The sequence below is a fragment of the Megascapheus bottae genome, chromosome 1 (genome assembly GCF_031878675.1).
Source record: "Megascapheus bottae isolate mThoBot1 chromosome 1, mThoBot2.hap1, whole genome shotgun sequence".
Taxonomy (NCBI): domain Eukaryota; kingdom Metazoa; phylum Chordata; class Mammalia; order Rodentia; family Geomyidae; genus Megascapheus; species Megascapheus bottae.
Window position 1 is genome coordinate 68,259,880 of NC_143509.1, and position 17,146 is coordinate 68,277,025.

The 17,146-nt window shown below is 36.0% G+C and overlaps 1 protein-coding gene across 1 annotated transcript; it reads right to left on the minus strand.

The window, feature by feature from the left end:
* Window positions 1–320: 320 nt before the first annotated feature.
* Hhla2 (HHLA2 member of B7 family) lies at window positions 321–16,963 on the minus strand. The gene is given in 8 exon segments (XM_090331014.1): window positions 321–397; window positions 11,125–11,210; window positions 11,212–11,432; window positions 13,683–13,708; window positions 14,661–14,700; window positions 14,702–14,738; window positions 14,740–14,876; window positions 16,892–16,963. Coding segments are annotated over 8 exon segments (696 nt in total).
* Between the last annotated feature and the right edge of the window lie 183 nt (window positions 16,964–17,146).

The following is a 17,146-nucleotide window of genomic DNA, read 5'->3' on the forward strand; positions in this document are numbered from 1 at the left end:
TGGTGTCAAGTGCCAGAAAAAAATGTTTGGACAGAAAACTCATTAGCTGCTTCTACTTCCTTTTTGCCTGGGAGTCCTTTTGCCTTTCTAATACTTTCTCTCTGATCTCCTGCAGCCAATGGGGCGAATGCTGACCTTCCCATGGCTGGTGAGTCAGCTCTTTGGAGACCATCCTGATCCTTAGCTGTAATGGGAACTCTGAAGAGCCACTGAAAGACTGGGAAGCTAGTGGTCACTATGATGTGCATGATCAGTTTTGATCCTCTCTTGGCTGCCACTGCTACCCAGTACTCCCTGTCTTTGCCAGGGTCTCCAACTACTCACTGCATAAGTTCACTCAATACTAGTAACAAACCCATGTAGTCACTGGGACTATCAGACTTTCCAGGACTTTTGGCTGAAGGAACATAAGAAAATGGTAACCTACACAAAAATAAAAGCAGAGAGATTTACAATAGAACAAAACCTAGAGACATAAGGCCATATAGAATGACTCTAAACGAAAGGATATAGAAACAAAAGCCATATAGTGAGTGATTGTTGGCCTTCATGTACTATGTTATCTCTCATCTCTTTTGTTGTCCCTTAGTTATCTCATATTGTTACAGTATTTCACCTTGTTACCTGATATATTGTATATATGCTTATTTGGTTATTTGAAATAGGATAGGGAAGGGGGAAAACAAGACGAGAGGTGGGGGTGAGGAGAGGGAAAGGGGGACCAAGACATGAGAAAGGGTATCAATGTTTGTGAAGTAATGCACCTTCTATCTGGTGAATATAACCCTTGTATTAATTACAATAAAAATATATGGAAAAAAGAAAAGAAAAAAAAAAGAAAAAAACCAACCACACTGCACAAAATGATATGAAGTTCCTAGAGTGAGCATGATGAAAGCAGTGACAGTTGATCAAGATGTATTGAACTTATAAACCGATGTGTCGAATTCAAACCCCTTTGTACAGCTATGTGAGGACAAAGCAATAAAATAAAATAAATGTATACAGCCAAGTTGAACCACAAAAAAAAAAGCCGAGAAAGAATTTTCTTTAAAATGCAACCTTCTCCAAGCTCACCATTCCGGTTAATCTCTATGTATTCACCCTTGCCTTAGTAGTAAGCTTAAAATTAGCAACTAATTGTATGCTGTCAGGCTGAATATTAAGGTGGAGGGAGCTTTAAAGTAATGGAAATAGCTAAGCTAAGCCTACAATGGCGAGAATAAGCAGGGAGCAATGTAGGAATAGGAAGAGATGAGCTTCGTTAGGGGGAGGGTGATGTGGTGAGTAGGTTAAAGAGAGGTGAGTGAGGGTGCTAATGTGTTGGTACTTGATAGAAGGGTTAAAACAAAATGCCATAGTTTAAACTTTAAATGTCTTCCGAAGGCTGATGGACTAAGGCTTAGTGCCCTGTTCATCATACTTTGGGGAGGTATTAGAATGTTCAAGAGGAGAAAGCCAGTAGAAGGAAGCCTGGTAATTAGGGATGTCCTATTTAAAGGGATATTCAAATTCTGGCACTTCTGTCTTTGTCAGCTACTCTTGGATAAGCAGCTTTCTTTGCGTTATGCTCCACTGGGAGAGATATTGAGATCCTGACTGTCACAACTTATTTCCAAGCTGCTGTGCTCTGTAAGAGGCTATATCCATTTTTCTCTTTTCTCATGATATGCTCTCTCCCCACCTCAGGCTTCAATGCATCAAGACCACTTGGCCAAGGTCAAAAACTTTTGATAGTGTGAAAATGTGGGCCAAACATCTTTTTATTATCTCAGGTATTTTGTTATAATAAGAAAAAAAGCCCATGACATGGACAAATTGCTGTGACTGTACCTAATGATGTGTCTCAAGAGCCTTTGGAAATGGTTTGTGGAAGAAGCTTGGAAATGTTAGGACATATAAACTAGAAATGCACTAGACGACTGTCAGTAGATCTGAATTGCCTATTTTGGCTATGGCTGAAGAAACCAGAGTGCTGATAGCAATTCAGAAAATACAGGTTATGCTCCTGAGGTTTCAGATGAAAATAAAGACTCCTGGGAATCAGATTCAAGGCCTTCCATGCACATCATGGCAAAGAATATGCCTTCCTTTTGTCCCTGTCCAAACTAGACTGAGTTAGTTTAAAGATAATGGACTAGTTAATCTGTCAGAAGAAATGTCAAGGCAGCAGGGCATTCAGGTAGTTGCAGGAAGGCTTTGGGCTTCTTTGTGCCGATTTACAGTGAGAATTGGAAGCAGAAACCAGAATAGGAAGATTTGAAAAGTGTAGTTTGCTCAGATCAAGAGCAATTTTAAAGGAGATGGTTCCTAATTCTTCCCCAGAGCATGAAGATCATTTCATGCCTCTATGGTTCAATAAATGGATATTCTTAGTCAGTGGTAGGGGCCAGTATACTAAATTTATGGGAAATGATGAACTCTAGGCTCGATGTTTGGCTGGAGAAGGAGGGGTTCTACTTCCTTATTGAGATTATTTTTCTCAGAGAATACAGCTTTTAAGTGAGATCTGGCTTTGGGAGAAATGAATTAAGAGGAATTTAATAGGGTAATATTAGCCACCCTTCATAGGATGCCTATGAAGAGAGCACTTAGATTAGTAGTTCCTGGCACAGACAGACATCATTGTTCATTATTAAAGCTAGGTGCAGGCACACTGAATTTTCTTATTTGTACCAAATGAAATCTAAGTAGTCAGGTCACCAACAATAAATATTACCTTAGGGGAGGTGACAAAGATTTCTTCTGAAGGAGCAATTAAATATTGGTATACTTAGAACTAAGCATGAGAAGCGAAAGTTCACTGGTAGCGCCAGAAACTTCTTACTGATGCTGAAATCACTGTCTCAGGGAGAAGTCCAGTTAAGTGGTTTCAATTCTGGCCACAATGTAAGAAGTGTTGTGACACTGGATTTTTTTGTCTTTGGTACAGGGTCTTCCCAGTGATGCTATGAAATTGAAATGTTGTTCTTATTTAGAAATGTACTCTTGTGTGTTCTAGGAACACTCAGGTATATGACGTTGCCGGATTTCAAAAAAAAAAAAAGCTATGAATTTGGCTTTGTCACAATATTTCTTAACAAAAAAATAAAATGAAGCAGAAACCAGAAGACTAGAGATGAGTAGGAAAGCTTTCTTGGCAGTGCAAAGACTACTTATTTCCCATACGAAAGGAAAGTCTGAGAACTCCTCAACCACCCCAGCTCCAGGACAAGGTATTCTGATAGAATTGTGTTCATATGGCTGCAGAATCTTTTCCTTCAGTGGGGAAGGGTGGCAGGAAATGGAGAGTGACCCAGCATGTCCTTGGTGTGAATTACCAGGGCCTGCCCTTTGTCATGCAGATAATTGCTTGAATTCCCTGCCTCCCTTTGAAGCTAATGAAGAGTTGGCTAAGACCTGCTTAACTCTGGAAAGGACTTGGCATGGTGTGATTGCTCCTCTGGTGAAGTCAAGGGGATTTCAGAGAACACTGGCATCATATTTTAGGTTCATGAAGAGTAAGCACATTTTTATAAACGACAATGTTAGAAGAAGTAAAAGAAGGGTTCCACCTTCTGAGCTACAACTTCATTTTATTTTATTTGAAAAGAAAGTACATATGCATAGCCACATACACTTATGCATGTACACATACACAAATACAGTGGCATTAATGCAGTTTAGACAAAGCAACCAGAAAAATGCAGCAGTTGTTTTGGTTGAGGCCCTGTTTGTTTCACCTTGTCATAAGTTGATTTCTATTCATAGCCGGGGACATTCATGATCAGTTCAGATTTTGAATTTGCACGTAGTAGTATGATTCTTTTGAGTTCCTGGTGGAAACTTGGTGGTATGTCCTTGGCTGACTGCAACAGAAATATGGATGAATGAAGCAATAATTCTCTATGCTGAATTGGAATCTGTTATGTAGGCGTTTGTCATCTTAATACAGGTAGCAGGTCAGTTAGCAAGGCTTTTTGTCTTGAAGAATGAATGTAATATTAAATGTCTTCATCTGGTGTTTGCATTGCTGTAAAAGAATACACTGGATAATGTGTAAGTAAACAAAACCAAATTACCTCTTGTGAGCTCACCTCCTGACTGTATTACATGAGGCCCCATAACTGCATTATCAGTGGATAATGCAAACTATAGCAGTGGGAAAGAGAATGAATGAGTCTCTGTAGTGGTAGAACTGTCAGGTCCAGCAGTGAAGAAAAGTGAGATGCCATCAGTGGGTGTTGAGGATGTTTATCATGGTCTATCTTCATTTCCTAGCTCCTTGGCCTTTCTGCAAGAGACTGATAGACTCCAGGGACTATAAGTCTGTTGTTCAAGTCATAATAGCAATTTTTATCCTAAGTATTTAAATGATGGGAGTGATATGGAGCAGAAGGTGGTTTGAGGAATTTTAAACTATCACTTGCAATCTTTTACCTAACAATCCAGGAAACAGCTATAAAATTGCACCACAGTCTGAGATATATCAGTCCACTTTAATCTGCATGCTAGATTTTTCTTGAGATTTTGCAATGGAAAAGAAATTTTCATTTTGTCTAGCTCTTATTTATATTCTCATTAGGGGGCCATACAAATAAGGTCTACAGCTAAGATGACAGATACAATCAACCTATGATTTGAATGTCACCTAAAAATAGCTGTAAAAATATGGAATCTCAGCAGTCTTAATCTGGGTAGAAGCTGTGGTCAGCTTTGCTCCATTTTATCCATTCCTTGTTCTTCCTACCTCAGTAAAATGCCATATTTCATGCTTTTATCTGAAGAATATGCATGTCATAGAACCCTCACATGCACACTAGTGTTTGATATTTTCTCTGCAGATAACAATTGGAGACTAGAAGAACAACCATTTATTTAAGCATGAAGAGTTTATTAATTATAGATTCTAAGAAAGCTTAATTGTATTTTTCCTCTAAATTGTCCTTCAATTCCTCCCACCCTTTTTAATTCTAAGTCTTGTGTGGTGATAGGAAAAATTAGTCAAACCTCAATTCCTTTCTGTGGTAGCATCCTCATATTGTAAGTAGTATGATAAAGAAAGTAAACACATTTCCACATTTTCTAGGGGTTGTCACTGCCCTCATTATTAAAGGCTGGAACTGGATAAAAGAGAAAAGATAATGTTCCTTGCAAACATTCAATTTCTTCCTTTCTCCTAATTCATTGCAATTATGAGATTCATCTTAGTTCCCTTTTCATCTCTCTGTTTTTTACTAGTGTAAGTTAATTACACAAAGCAGATTCATTGTGATATTTACAATCTATAGATCATTGGAGCCTGTGAATGCATGGTTCCACAGAGACCACCAGTGCGAAGAAACAGTAAATGTTTAGGATGTACAAAGTTCCACACTGCACTGTGCTGCTTGATTCATTTTTTTCGCCATAATGTTGCCCTAATTCTAGTAAAGGCATGCTGCCTTTGAACAATCTCAAAATTTCCCCCCTTGGCCCTTAAATAAAGTCCACTAACATTTACTCTACCTCTGGAGGCACCATTTGCCTTTATTTCCTTCTTTTTGCCAGTCCTAGAGCCTGGACTCAGCACCTGGACACTGCCCTTACATGAGTACTTTTGCTCAAGACTAGTGCCGCACCACTTCTGGCTTTTTCTGTGTATGTGGTACTGAAGAATCAAACCCAGGGCTTTATGCATGCTACACAAAGCACTCTACCACTAGGCCACACTCCCTGCCCCACCATTTTGAGAGGCATATTTTCACAAAATTTAGGGTAGCAAAGCTCTCAGCAGATCACACAAGTATTTAAAGACAACTGACAATAGTGCACAACTGACTGAGACTTTCTCCAACACTGCATTGCATAAACTGCCTGTGGGAATTTAAAATCTGGGAGCTTGAAATTTGTTTTGGTTTATATTTATTTTTATCAAAACTACATGTAATAAAAACACAAATGAGGTGAGATTTATTATACAAGCACATAGCATCCTTTAATCACATTGACCTTCTCTTTTGTCCAATATATGCCTTCAAAAAGTATTTCCTCTTCAATAGAATCTCTTTTCAATATGGTAGCTATATGCAAAAGCTTTTTGTATTTGATGCAGTCCCATCTACCCTTTCTAGTTCTCTCCTGAGCAACTTGGAATCCTATTCAGAAAGTTGTTGCCTATGCCTATATCTTCAAATGTTTTCCCTGTATTTAGTAGTTTCAAAAGCTCAGGTCCTACTTTAAGGTCTCTGCGCAGTCTTGAAGTGACTCTGGACTCTTATTTTCATTTGGTTATATGAATTTTAAAAATTCCCTCCCTTTGTTTCTTCCATCTAGTCTCTTTTTCTGTAGTTTCTTTTGCTATTGATTTCTCCATTTGTTTCCCTTGTCATCTGCTAAAACACGGAATGTTTCAGTTGTTAATATTTGCTCTATTGCCTGAAATATGATCTATTTGGGGGGAAATCCCATGAGCTGTGGAAGTAGAAGTATACTTTGTAGCTATGGATGGAATATTTTGTGGATACCTGCTAATCCCATTTGATCTATAGTAGCAGTAATTCTTGGGTTCCTTTGTTGATTTTTTGTCTGTATGATACAGATAAATATGCAGTATTGATGTCACCTGCTATTATTGTACTGGTATCTCTCTGTGCTTTTATATTCATTAGTATTTGCTTTATGAAATTGGGTGCCCCAATGTTCAATTAATAAATGTTTACAACTCTTGATGAATTGTCCATTCTTCTATATTAAATGACCTATGTATCATTTAATTTTGGTTTGAAGTTTTCTTTTTCAGATACACATATAGTTAATCCTGTTTAAAGGGAATATTTGCTTGGAATATTTCTCCGACTACTTTGTCTTTGCTGGTCAAATGCACTTCTTGCAAACAATAAATGTCTGGGTCTGATTTCTTAATGCCACTGAGAATCTTTTGAATAGAGCATTGATACCACTGTTTATAAAAACAAAATGGCAAGAAAACACTAATGTTTGGTAATTTCTTTTTTCCCATATATTTTTATTGTAATTAATAGAAGGTTTACATTATATTCACCAGTTAGAAGGTACATTACTTCACAATGTTTGGTAATTTCTTAATTCCTCATTCACTTAATCTATTTATCTAAAGAAATTATTCTTTTCTATATTTTCATGGCTACACTCATCTTCTTACTCTGTGCAGAACTATTTTAAGTATCCTATATGCTAGTTTCATGGTTATGAATTCCTTTAGGTTTTTTTTGTTTTCATTTATGAAGGATAGTTTTGCTGCATATGTAACCTAGGCAATTACTGTGTTTCAAAGCTTGAACTGCTTCATTTTAAGGTTCCTGTTATATAGTTACTCTTATACTATTGAGTTTGCATTTATATGTGACTTAGATTTCCTCTCTCTCTCTCTTTTTTTTTTTTTTTGCCAGTCCTGGGCTTGAGCTCAGGGCCTGAGCACTGTTCTTGGACTTTCTCAAGGCCAGAGCTCTACCACTTGAGCCTCAGCACCACTTCTTGCTTCCTCTCTTGTATCATTTCATAATGTTAACTGGTTCTGTTAACTCTGGTTTTTAAATAATAATATAGTATAGATTCTTTTGTATGTTCATGTGTCTTTGTCCTAAAAGCATATTGCATTCTCAATAATAATTATTTTTCTGTAACCCAACTTCCCTACCTTCAGTGGGAACAAAAGCAAATATCAACTCATGGATTACATGGACAAGACATGAGATCCATTGCAGCCTCTTAGAAAATGCAGAGAACTTCAGAGCCTTAGTCTTCCACTGCCACTAGTTACAAGAGAGATGTTAGATGGTGAGCAGAAGCCTGCCTGCTGAATATGCCCTATCTGGTCCTTGATTAATATTCCTGATTTTCTGTTTCTTGGGAGATGAAAATAAACCGTGGAGATAAGTTTGATTTCCATTTTGTGCAGGTTTGCATCAAATTATGTTTATTAAGGAGTTGTCTCATGACCACAGTATTCATGCATCCTTTTAAATTACTGGAAGTCATACAAATTAACCACATAAAATTTAGAGAGAAAATGTTGTTGTTCTTGCTGTTTTAACTTAGTGGGAAATTAAAAATAAAATGACCCAAAAGGATACTACAATTTGGAAGAATCAGAATAAGCCTAGAGACCAAGACAATAAAGTCAAGGACTGCAGGAAATATTTGAATGGGGTATAAAGATGAGGAAATTCATAACCTGATCACTCCAGAAAAAAAAACATTTCCAAAGCTTTGTCTTATTTTCTCTCAGATAATTTTAAGTACCAGATGACTGACTAACCCTATTTATAACTTCTGGCCAAATTAATTTTTTAATTACTTGTGATTTTTAATTAAGTGAACCAATTCCCCCTACTGGTGATTGAAATACTAAGAAAAAAAGGAAAAAGCTGTGGTGAATAGCTGATATGTATCATGGTATATCTCTACTCTGAGGATACATTTTTGGAAAATAGGTGAGGTGGAGATATAGGAGCATTTTGATTAATTTTATAAATGATTTCTAGAAAGTTAAGATCAATTTACCTTAGTCACAATAGTATACATGTTTCTGTGTCATCTGTAGTACAAAGGACATGGAATATCCAATGGTAGAGACAAATTCTTCATATTACCTTGTCTGATATTGAACCCACAATTCTGTAGTATCATCAAAATTGATATCACCATAATCAGTACCACCACAAATGAAACAATACTGTTCCTAGAAGCTATTCCTTGAACTGGTTCTAAATAAAATAGAGAAATAAAGCCTGTGAACTGGAAGGAAAATGGCCAAATAAGAAAAATAAGTATATGGATCAAGTTGAATATGTTTAATATTTTTAAGTGCTTATTTTTAAATTCCAGGCAGGAAACAGAACTCATAAAAACATGAGACATAATATAAAGTGCCATTCCTTTAAAACAAAGCAAGTATACAAGCTGGATGCAAGAGTTTGACATGAGCATAAGAATTTCCAATTCTTGGTAGCTCCATGATGGGAACCCTGGATTAACCAAACTAGGACTAAGAGATGGTAGAGATTAGGGTAAAAATGTCTTGAAGGCACTTTAAGCTATTATTGCTGCATTTTAAACTATTATTGTCTGGCATTGTAATAAGGGGATTACATGTTTTCACAAAGGGATAACTAGAACTACAAATTAACCTCTGTTTGGCATTGTATGTAGACTATGAAGGAAGAGATCATTTCACCTTCAGCCTGGAGAATATAGCATCCTAGCAAAACAGTCATAAGAAGTTCAAAGCAATGAGAGAAGTAACAAGTGACTACTGGGTTCACAGAAAGTGTTTACAGCACCTTACGATCAACAAATGGGATTTGAGATTCTAGCAGCCTATTCTGAACTGAAATTGTTGTAATTAGTATTAAAAGAAGTAATGCTTGCCTAGTATGCACGCAGCCCTGGGTTCCATTCCATATACACAGAAAAAATTAGAAGTGGTAGTATGTCTCAAGGGATAATGGGCTAGCCTTTGAGAATGCCCAAGGAGGGTGGTCAGGCCTTGAATTCAAGCCCCAGGACTGGCAAAAAAAAAAAGAAGTGAGAATTCCTGAAGACAGACATTTGAAGACTTTAGATTAAAGTTACATCTGCTAGTCTTGTAATCTGTGTTCTGCCAAATAGTAGTATAAAATATTACAGCATAAATATTAATTCAAAATGGAACATGTTTATGATTTATTCTTTAAAATAAATATCTATTTACATAGTGGACACCAGTTTCATGAATATCCACTTGATAAAGTAAAAAATGCTTGATAACCAACAAAACATTCATCTTTTCACATATATGTGTTACTCTGGAAGTCTACCTATTTGTAAAGAAGGAGAGATTGAGATGTTAAACTAATTTCCTAGGATTTTTTTTAATGCACTTTGCCCTCCTGAAGAAAATATTGCATGCTATAGTTACCTCTCATTTTGTCCTTGAGCCTCAGTTCCTGTATCAGCAAAGCAATTTCCCCAAAGTTCCTTATTGATTCAGAAGAAAATTTTAGAAGGATTACCTACATTATTAGTTCAATGCAGTTTCTACTGAGAAGATATAGACTTCAGGAAAACTAAGCATCCTATCTTTCAAATCTGAATCTCTTTTCTTATGGAGTGGCATCTCCCAGGCAAGGAAGCAAATGGAAAACTATAATTCAGAACAGAATACTAAGTTTCCTCAAAAGGTTGATGTTTCATACCACAACCATTTACTCTATCCATTGCTTCTCTAGGATTCTTCCTGCGGTAGATCTCTTGGTCAAGATTTATTTGAGAATGAGAGATTTTGAGAAGTCCTTTTTGTTAATAGAATCATCCTATCTTCATGTGAACTAGAAGTTAGAGTTCTGGTTAGTATCAAGGACCATATGTGGTCCTCAGACACATTTTTCCTGATTACTTTTCTACACTCCAAAATGAATCCAACATGAGGAAACAGTTTTATAAATAGAATGCAGGCTCCACTGTTTTTTGCATAAAATTGACACTTATTTTGGAGAAATACTGGAGATTTGAATGTATCCTCAGTTTTTCATTCTATATTTTCAAAATGGCAGTTCTTCAAAAGGAATGTTATCATTATTATCCAGAAGCTTGAATCTGAAGGCTAAAATAAACCAAAGACAAGCCTGTGCCCTTATCTCTAATCAATACATAGACTCAAAACCTTTAAATCTATGCCTCCCAAAGTTTATTACTGAAATGATGTCTTTAATCCTGAAATGTATTACATGTTCCATTAACTCAAATATCCTTATTAAGGGAAGATGGAGAGTTGCTATGATCTTCCACAATGCCAAGTTGTTATTGTGAAAGAGTGGAGATGAATCAGATTACTAAGAGAGCCTGTTTTATAGTATACACTCCATGACTCTCTGGTTAATGGACTAGAGACATTGTAAATATTGAATTTTGGCAATTAAGAGTAGTAAAAAATGAGATGAGTCAGACATGCACACAGTACATCAAGTATATTGTGGTGATTATTTTTTACAAGTTAACAGTATCTAGAAGGATCCCCAATATTTTAGTATGAGACTTTTCAAATGGTCAAGAGGGAAGGTATTTCTACCACCCTGATAAACATTATCCCTGTGGATAATATTCAGAGAACTACTAAACCACTATCCAACTTGGCTTGCAACTTACCTACATGTAGTGAGTAGACAATGAGTAACATTTGTTCAATTGAAGAGATATTGCACAAATATTCCCACTGTCCCAAGGAAAAAAGTCATAAATGAGTCCTGACTTAGGAGGACTTCGTTCTATGAGAATTGAGATTCATTAATAGTAGCAACCTATGAAGATCTCCAATAGCAAGCCAAAATAGAGGAATTCCAATTTTCCATTCTGCTCCTAGTGACACTGAAGTTTTGATTTGGTGGAAAAAGGCTTCTGACAATCTTAACTGAGAGTGAAATGTGTTTACCTTGCAACTTACTTTGTAAGTTTCTCTTACAACAGAACACAAAAGCATGCATCAGTAAACATAAAATTTTCAAATGAATATTCTAATTTATGCTAGGGAGAGAATAAAAACTGCAATCCTAATATCTATGGAAATAACTTTTGAACAATGATTACATATTTGAACTGCAGAGTTTCATCAGAAAAAAATCTGTATGGGGACCATTTCAAAGTTTTCTTCCAAGATTAGGTCTTCAAGAAGAGTTAAAACAGGGATTTCTTATGAGATAATCACCTGGGTTTTATTTTATTTATTTTTATTGTAAAGATGATGTACAAAGTGGTTACAATGGCATAGGTTAGATAAGTATGTTTCTTTTTGAACATTGTCATTCCCTCTCTCATTTTCTCCCACTATTTCCCTCCAAACCCCCTACCTGAAGTTTTATAGTTCATTTTCAACAAAAATTAGAGACTATAACTACAATAATTGTTTATTATTTTCCCCACCATTTCTAGGCTCCCTCTTACTTTCCTCCAAACAGATAAACTTACATATAAGACAAAAGGTACAGATCTTTTTTTTAAAGCAACAAAAGAGAAAACAAAACAAAATGAAAAGCAAAATAGCATTAAAAAGTACTCTTGTATCCATTTCTTGGAGTTCAATCATTATCATTTTATATGACCATATGCACATATCTATTTAGCTTTTGTGATCCTCTCCAAAGAATATGCTCCTTCAGTCTCACTGTATGACTATTTAGAGTCCTGTTTCATTTATCATATCTAAGTATAATTTTTTGTCTTTTACCATCAGTGTGTTTACTTTTGATTTATAGGCACATTCTAATTATTTCAAATGAGTAAAACCATGTAACCTATGTTTCTTGGATCTAACTTCATTGACAAAATTTTTTCCAAGTCTTCCCATTTCTTTAGGAATGAGGCAATGTCATTCTTTCTGACAGTATAGGACTTTTATACATTTTCCTGATCCATTCATCCACTGAGGGGACTCTGGTTTATTCCATATCTTGGCTATGGTAAACAACGCTGCAGTGAACATAGTTGCCCTAGTGGCTTTAGTGTGGCCTTGTGTGTGTGTGTGTGTGTGTGGTCTATTGGATAAATGCCTAGGAATGGAATTGCTGGGTCATAGGGAATCTCTATGTTTAGTCTTTTGAGAAACCTCCATTCTGTTTTCCAGGATGATTGAGCCAGTTTATAGTCCTACCAGCAGTGTAGTACCATTCCCTTTTTGTCACATCCTCACCAACATCTGTTGTTGTTTCCTTTCTTGATAATGGTCATTTAACTGGGTTGAGGTAGAATCTCAAGATTGTTTTGATTTGTATTTATTTTATGGCCAGACATGTTGAACATTTTTGCATGTGTTTGTTGACAATACAGCTTCAGAGAAGTCTCTTTTTAAATCATTACTCCATTTATTAATTGGGTTGTTGCTTCTTTGAGGGTTTGTTTTGGGGAGATTTAATGTTTGAGCTCTAAGTATACTTTAGATCTGAGGCCCTTGTCAGATGCATAGCTAGTAAAGGTCTCCCTTTCTGTGGGTTTTCTATGTATCTTGCTAGCTATGTTGGTTGTCATGCAACCCCATTTTTGATACAATCCCATTTTCCAGTCTTTCATTTGTTGTGATTCTGGATTTTTACTTAGGAAGTTTTGACCCATAATGAGGGCCCCTAGTTTTACCCCTATCCCTTTCAGTAATATTTCCATGCTATCTGGCCTTAGATTGAGTCTCGGATCCATTTGGAATTGATTCTGGTGCAGGATGATATATAAAGATCTAGCTTTGTTTTTCTGCATGCCTATAGCCAATTTTGCCATCACCATTTGCTGAAGAGACTATTTTTCTTTTATCCTTCTTGGATCTCTTATCAAGTATCAGTTGGCTATGGGTCTATGGGTTTCTTTCTGGATCTTCTATTGTATTCTATTGGTCCTCAAGCCTATTCTTGTGGCAACTGGGTGCCACACAATAGAACTCTTGAATATATTCCATGTTACTAACCGTGTGTGTGTGTGTGAACTCAAGCTGCACAGCTTCAAATTCTTGATCATGGTGGTTTTTTTTCCTTATTGTTGCTCTGTTACTTGAGCCAAAACTCCAGTTCTCTACTTTTTAAGTAGATTCTTCTGTTTGTTTTCACATGCTGTAAATTCTATAAACATTCATTTTATAATAATTCCATTCATGTCACCTCTGGTTAGAAGAATTAAGCCTTCACAGATTAGATTGGGTATGTACATTTTTAAGATAATATTGGTACATCCTCATTAAATTCACATTTGTTATCTGAGAGTAACAAAGATTATAGATTCTCCAGACAGTATATGACAAAATAGTACACTAAACTTAAGAAGTTCTTTGTGCTTGAGTATATAAGTTATAAGAAATTTGAGTAATGGCTATTTTTCAAAGAAAATATTTATAATATTAACATTTTTGACACTTTTTCATAATTCCGTTGATGCTTGATGATGGGAATGAACCATATCTTGAAACAGAAGAAGGTGGGGAATCATCACTTCAGAATTTTGAGAATATGAAACCCCATGGAAGGGAAGATGCCAAGAATAGATAATCTCCACTTTTTACATTATAAGCAAAATTTACAGAGATGTTTCACTCTGCTTCTAATAAATATAAGGCAATAATCCTGCTTGAAAGTAAATAATCTAATTTATCTTCCACTTAATCTTTCCTTAAATAGTTTAGATATACTGATTGGTCAGTGTTTATGTTTGTTCAACTAACTGAAAAAGAAATGGGTAAAAATTGGTCATGTCATGATAAAGGTATTGGAAAAATGATTAGTGAAACAATACTTTATAAAGAGCTACCATGGCACTAATAACAATTATGTTAGTTAATATTTTTTGTGATCTAAAAGACAAGTTGTCCTTTCTTGACCTTTGGCCTTGTACTCTAAAATGAAATGCAGGTAGAAAATCTTGTTTGGAAGTTCAACCATGGAGAAGTACAATAGCACTCACAGATAAGTTTGTCACTCTATTTCACAAAAAATTCACACATTGCATAAGCACATACATAGGTAGAAATTACTTCCATTTTATTAATGGGGAACTAATGTTCAGAATTTAAAATGATTGCTTTTAAGGCAGTGAAGATAAATTCTGTCACACCTATTTATCTTTTCTCTTCTCTTCCTTTCTTTCCTGGTAGATCAGAACTCATTACTGTCCAATCTCTAATATAGCTTTGAATAAAGTTGTATAGAGCCTACCTTTCAGTATCCATTGCCCTATCCATGTTTGCTTCAGCAAATGCATTTTCAATAGTACATTCATAAGATGAGTTTGATCATCATCATACTGTTCATATAAAATGAATCCAAATACTCACCTTCTTCTCTATTTCTTTCAGAGACAGAGGCATTATCTGTTTTCCAGGTGAGATGTGGAAGAAGATAAAAACAAAACACACAGGCCGGGAGTTTGGCCTAGTGGGTAAAGTGCTTGCCTAGCATGTACGAAGACCCGGGTTCGATTCCTCGGTACCACATACATAGAAAAAAGCGAGAAGTGGTGCTGAGGCTCAAGTGGTAGAGCTCTAGCCTTGAGAAAGTCCAAGGACAGTGCTCAGGCCCTGAGCTCAAGCCCAGGACTGGCAAAAAAAAAAAAAAAAAAACCACACAACACTCCAGGAAGTTGTTTGTTTCTGCTTTCATACTTCATTACAGGTATGTGGAAAGCTATGTGTGAATAAAAAGGGACATAAAGTAGGGCCAGGAGTTGGCCTAGTGGTAAAGTGCTTGCCTAGCAGGCATGAAGACCTGGGTTTGATTCTTCAGTATGACATATATAGAAAAATCTGGAAGTGGTGCTGTGGCTCAAGGGGTAGAGCTCTATAGCCTTGAGAAAAGTCCAAGGACAATGTTCAGTCCCTGAGTTCAAGCTCAAGGACTGGCAAAAAAAGGGACATAAAGTATTTTCACCATTAGTGTCTTTGTGGGCCATCTTTTATGAATACTTCTTAATAATGTTGAAATGAAAATCTAAATTTGGTAAGTGAAACTCTGGAAATAAAAAAAAAATCAAAGCAAAATAATTCCTGTCAAAATTTAAGATAGAGTACTGTTATCCAGAAAAAATAAAATAGAACATGCATGGACACAGATAATAGCACTCACTATCCTCTCAAAATACCTAACTAGTCAAATGGCCTCACCATCTATGGCCTCACATCACAATCTATGTAGTTCATGCAGCACTCTGCACTATTCAAGCACTGGCTTAACCTGTTTGAATCTGTTTACAAATAATACTTAGGTTCAGAGTCCAGATATAGAGCAGTTGAGTGAAGAAGCAAAAGGAATAAATACCAACAAAAAAGAAAAATTCATCATAAAGTACACCACCAAATATATATTATAGTATTATATTTAGGGATGTAATACTTCAAATAGACTTCTAAAGTCCATTTGAGCTATCTGAGCTGATGGTATATAATCTTTTTTGATGGCATGGGTATTTCACTTTAACATTAATGACTACTGTGTGATGAGAGTCGTGAATACTGAAGGTTGGGTAATTTCTTGGCAAGTTCTTAGCATAAGATAATGGTGAAGATTGCTACATCGGACTGTTCTACTTTTCATGAAAATCTTCTGTGTACCATATGATTTTTATAGCATTTTACCCACAGTAGAATGTCTTAGAGTCAATCTTTTTACACCTGCCACTGCTTTATCTACTCAGTTTCTGTAACACTCTAAATCCTTTGTTGTCATTTCACAGTATCCACACCAGAAGCAGATTGCCATCTCAAGAAACTAGGTTTTCTTGCTTATGTAAAAGGAGCAACTCCACAGCTATTAAAGTGTTATTATGGGGATAATCCAGTTACATTTTGAAGCTTCATTTCTAATTTAGTTCTCTTGCTCTTTTGTTGATGTCTACAGTTACATCAAACACTGAAGATTTAAATCCTCAAGACCATCCATGGGAGTTGAAACCCACTACTTCCTAACTCCTATTAATGTGGATAGTTTGGCCTTTCCTCATGAATCACATATGTTCTCAAAGATCTAGAGAATGGCAACTCTTTTCCAGAGTGTTTTCACTGTAATTTTCCCAGAATTTACTATGGTACCTATTGCCTTATCAAAATGCATTTCTCAAATAGTAAGGCATGAGAGTTTGAATTATTCCCCAGTGCATTTTATGAGGCTGCCTGCCAAATGAGTGATGTGTTAGCCAGCATGAGAAGAAATGCCATACTATGTTTCCATCAGGACTTTTGGGTCACCAGGTACATTACCAATGAACAGTAAGAATTTGAAAGAATCTTATTTTCTGAGCAGTCTCAAGTGTGCTTAAAATATTCAGCAAACTATATTGTAAACATGCTGTCATCTGTGTTTGAACATTTCATTGATAGACTACAAGAAGAGTAGACAGTAAAATTCTTTAGGGTCCTGGTATTTTTGGAGTGATAAGTGGGAACTGACTTTACCTTCAAATCTCTGTCTTCTTTAGCCCCTAATAAGAGAATCAGTGTATTCTTTGAATCTTTGGACTCATACATTGACCTCTACCTAGCAATGAAACTTTTAGATGTCATAATTTTCTGATATAAATCTGTTTACTCTAAACGGAAACTTTGCTGGTTCATGTAGCTACTTCTAACAATTAGCTGGATCATGTGAGTAATTGCAGCATGTTCATCCACATTTACTGCTTGCTCTTGCATTCTTACGCTGTGAAGATC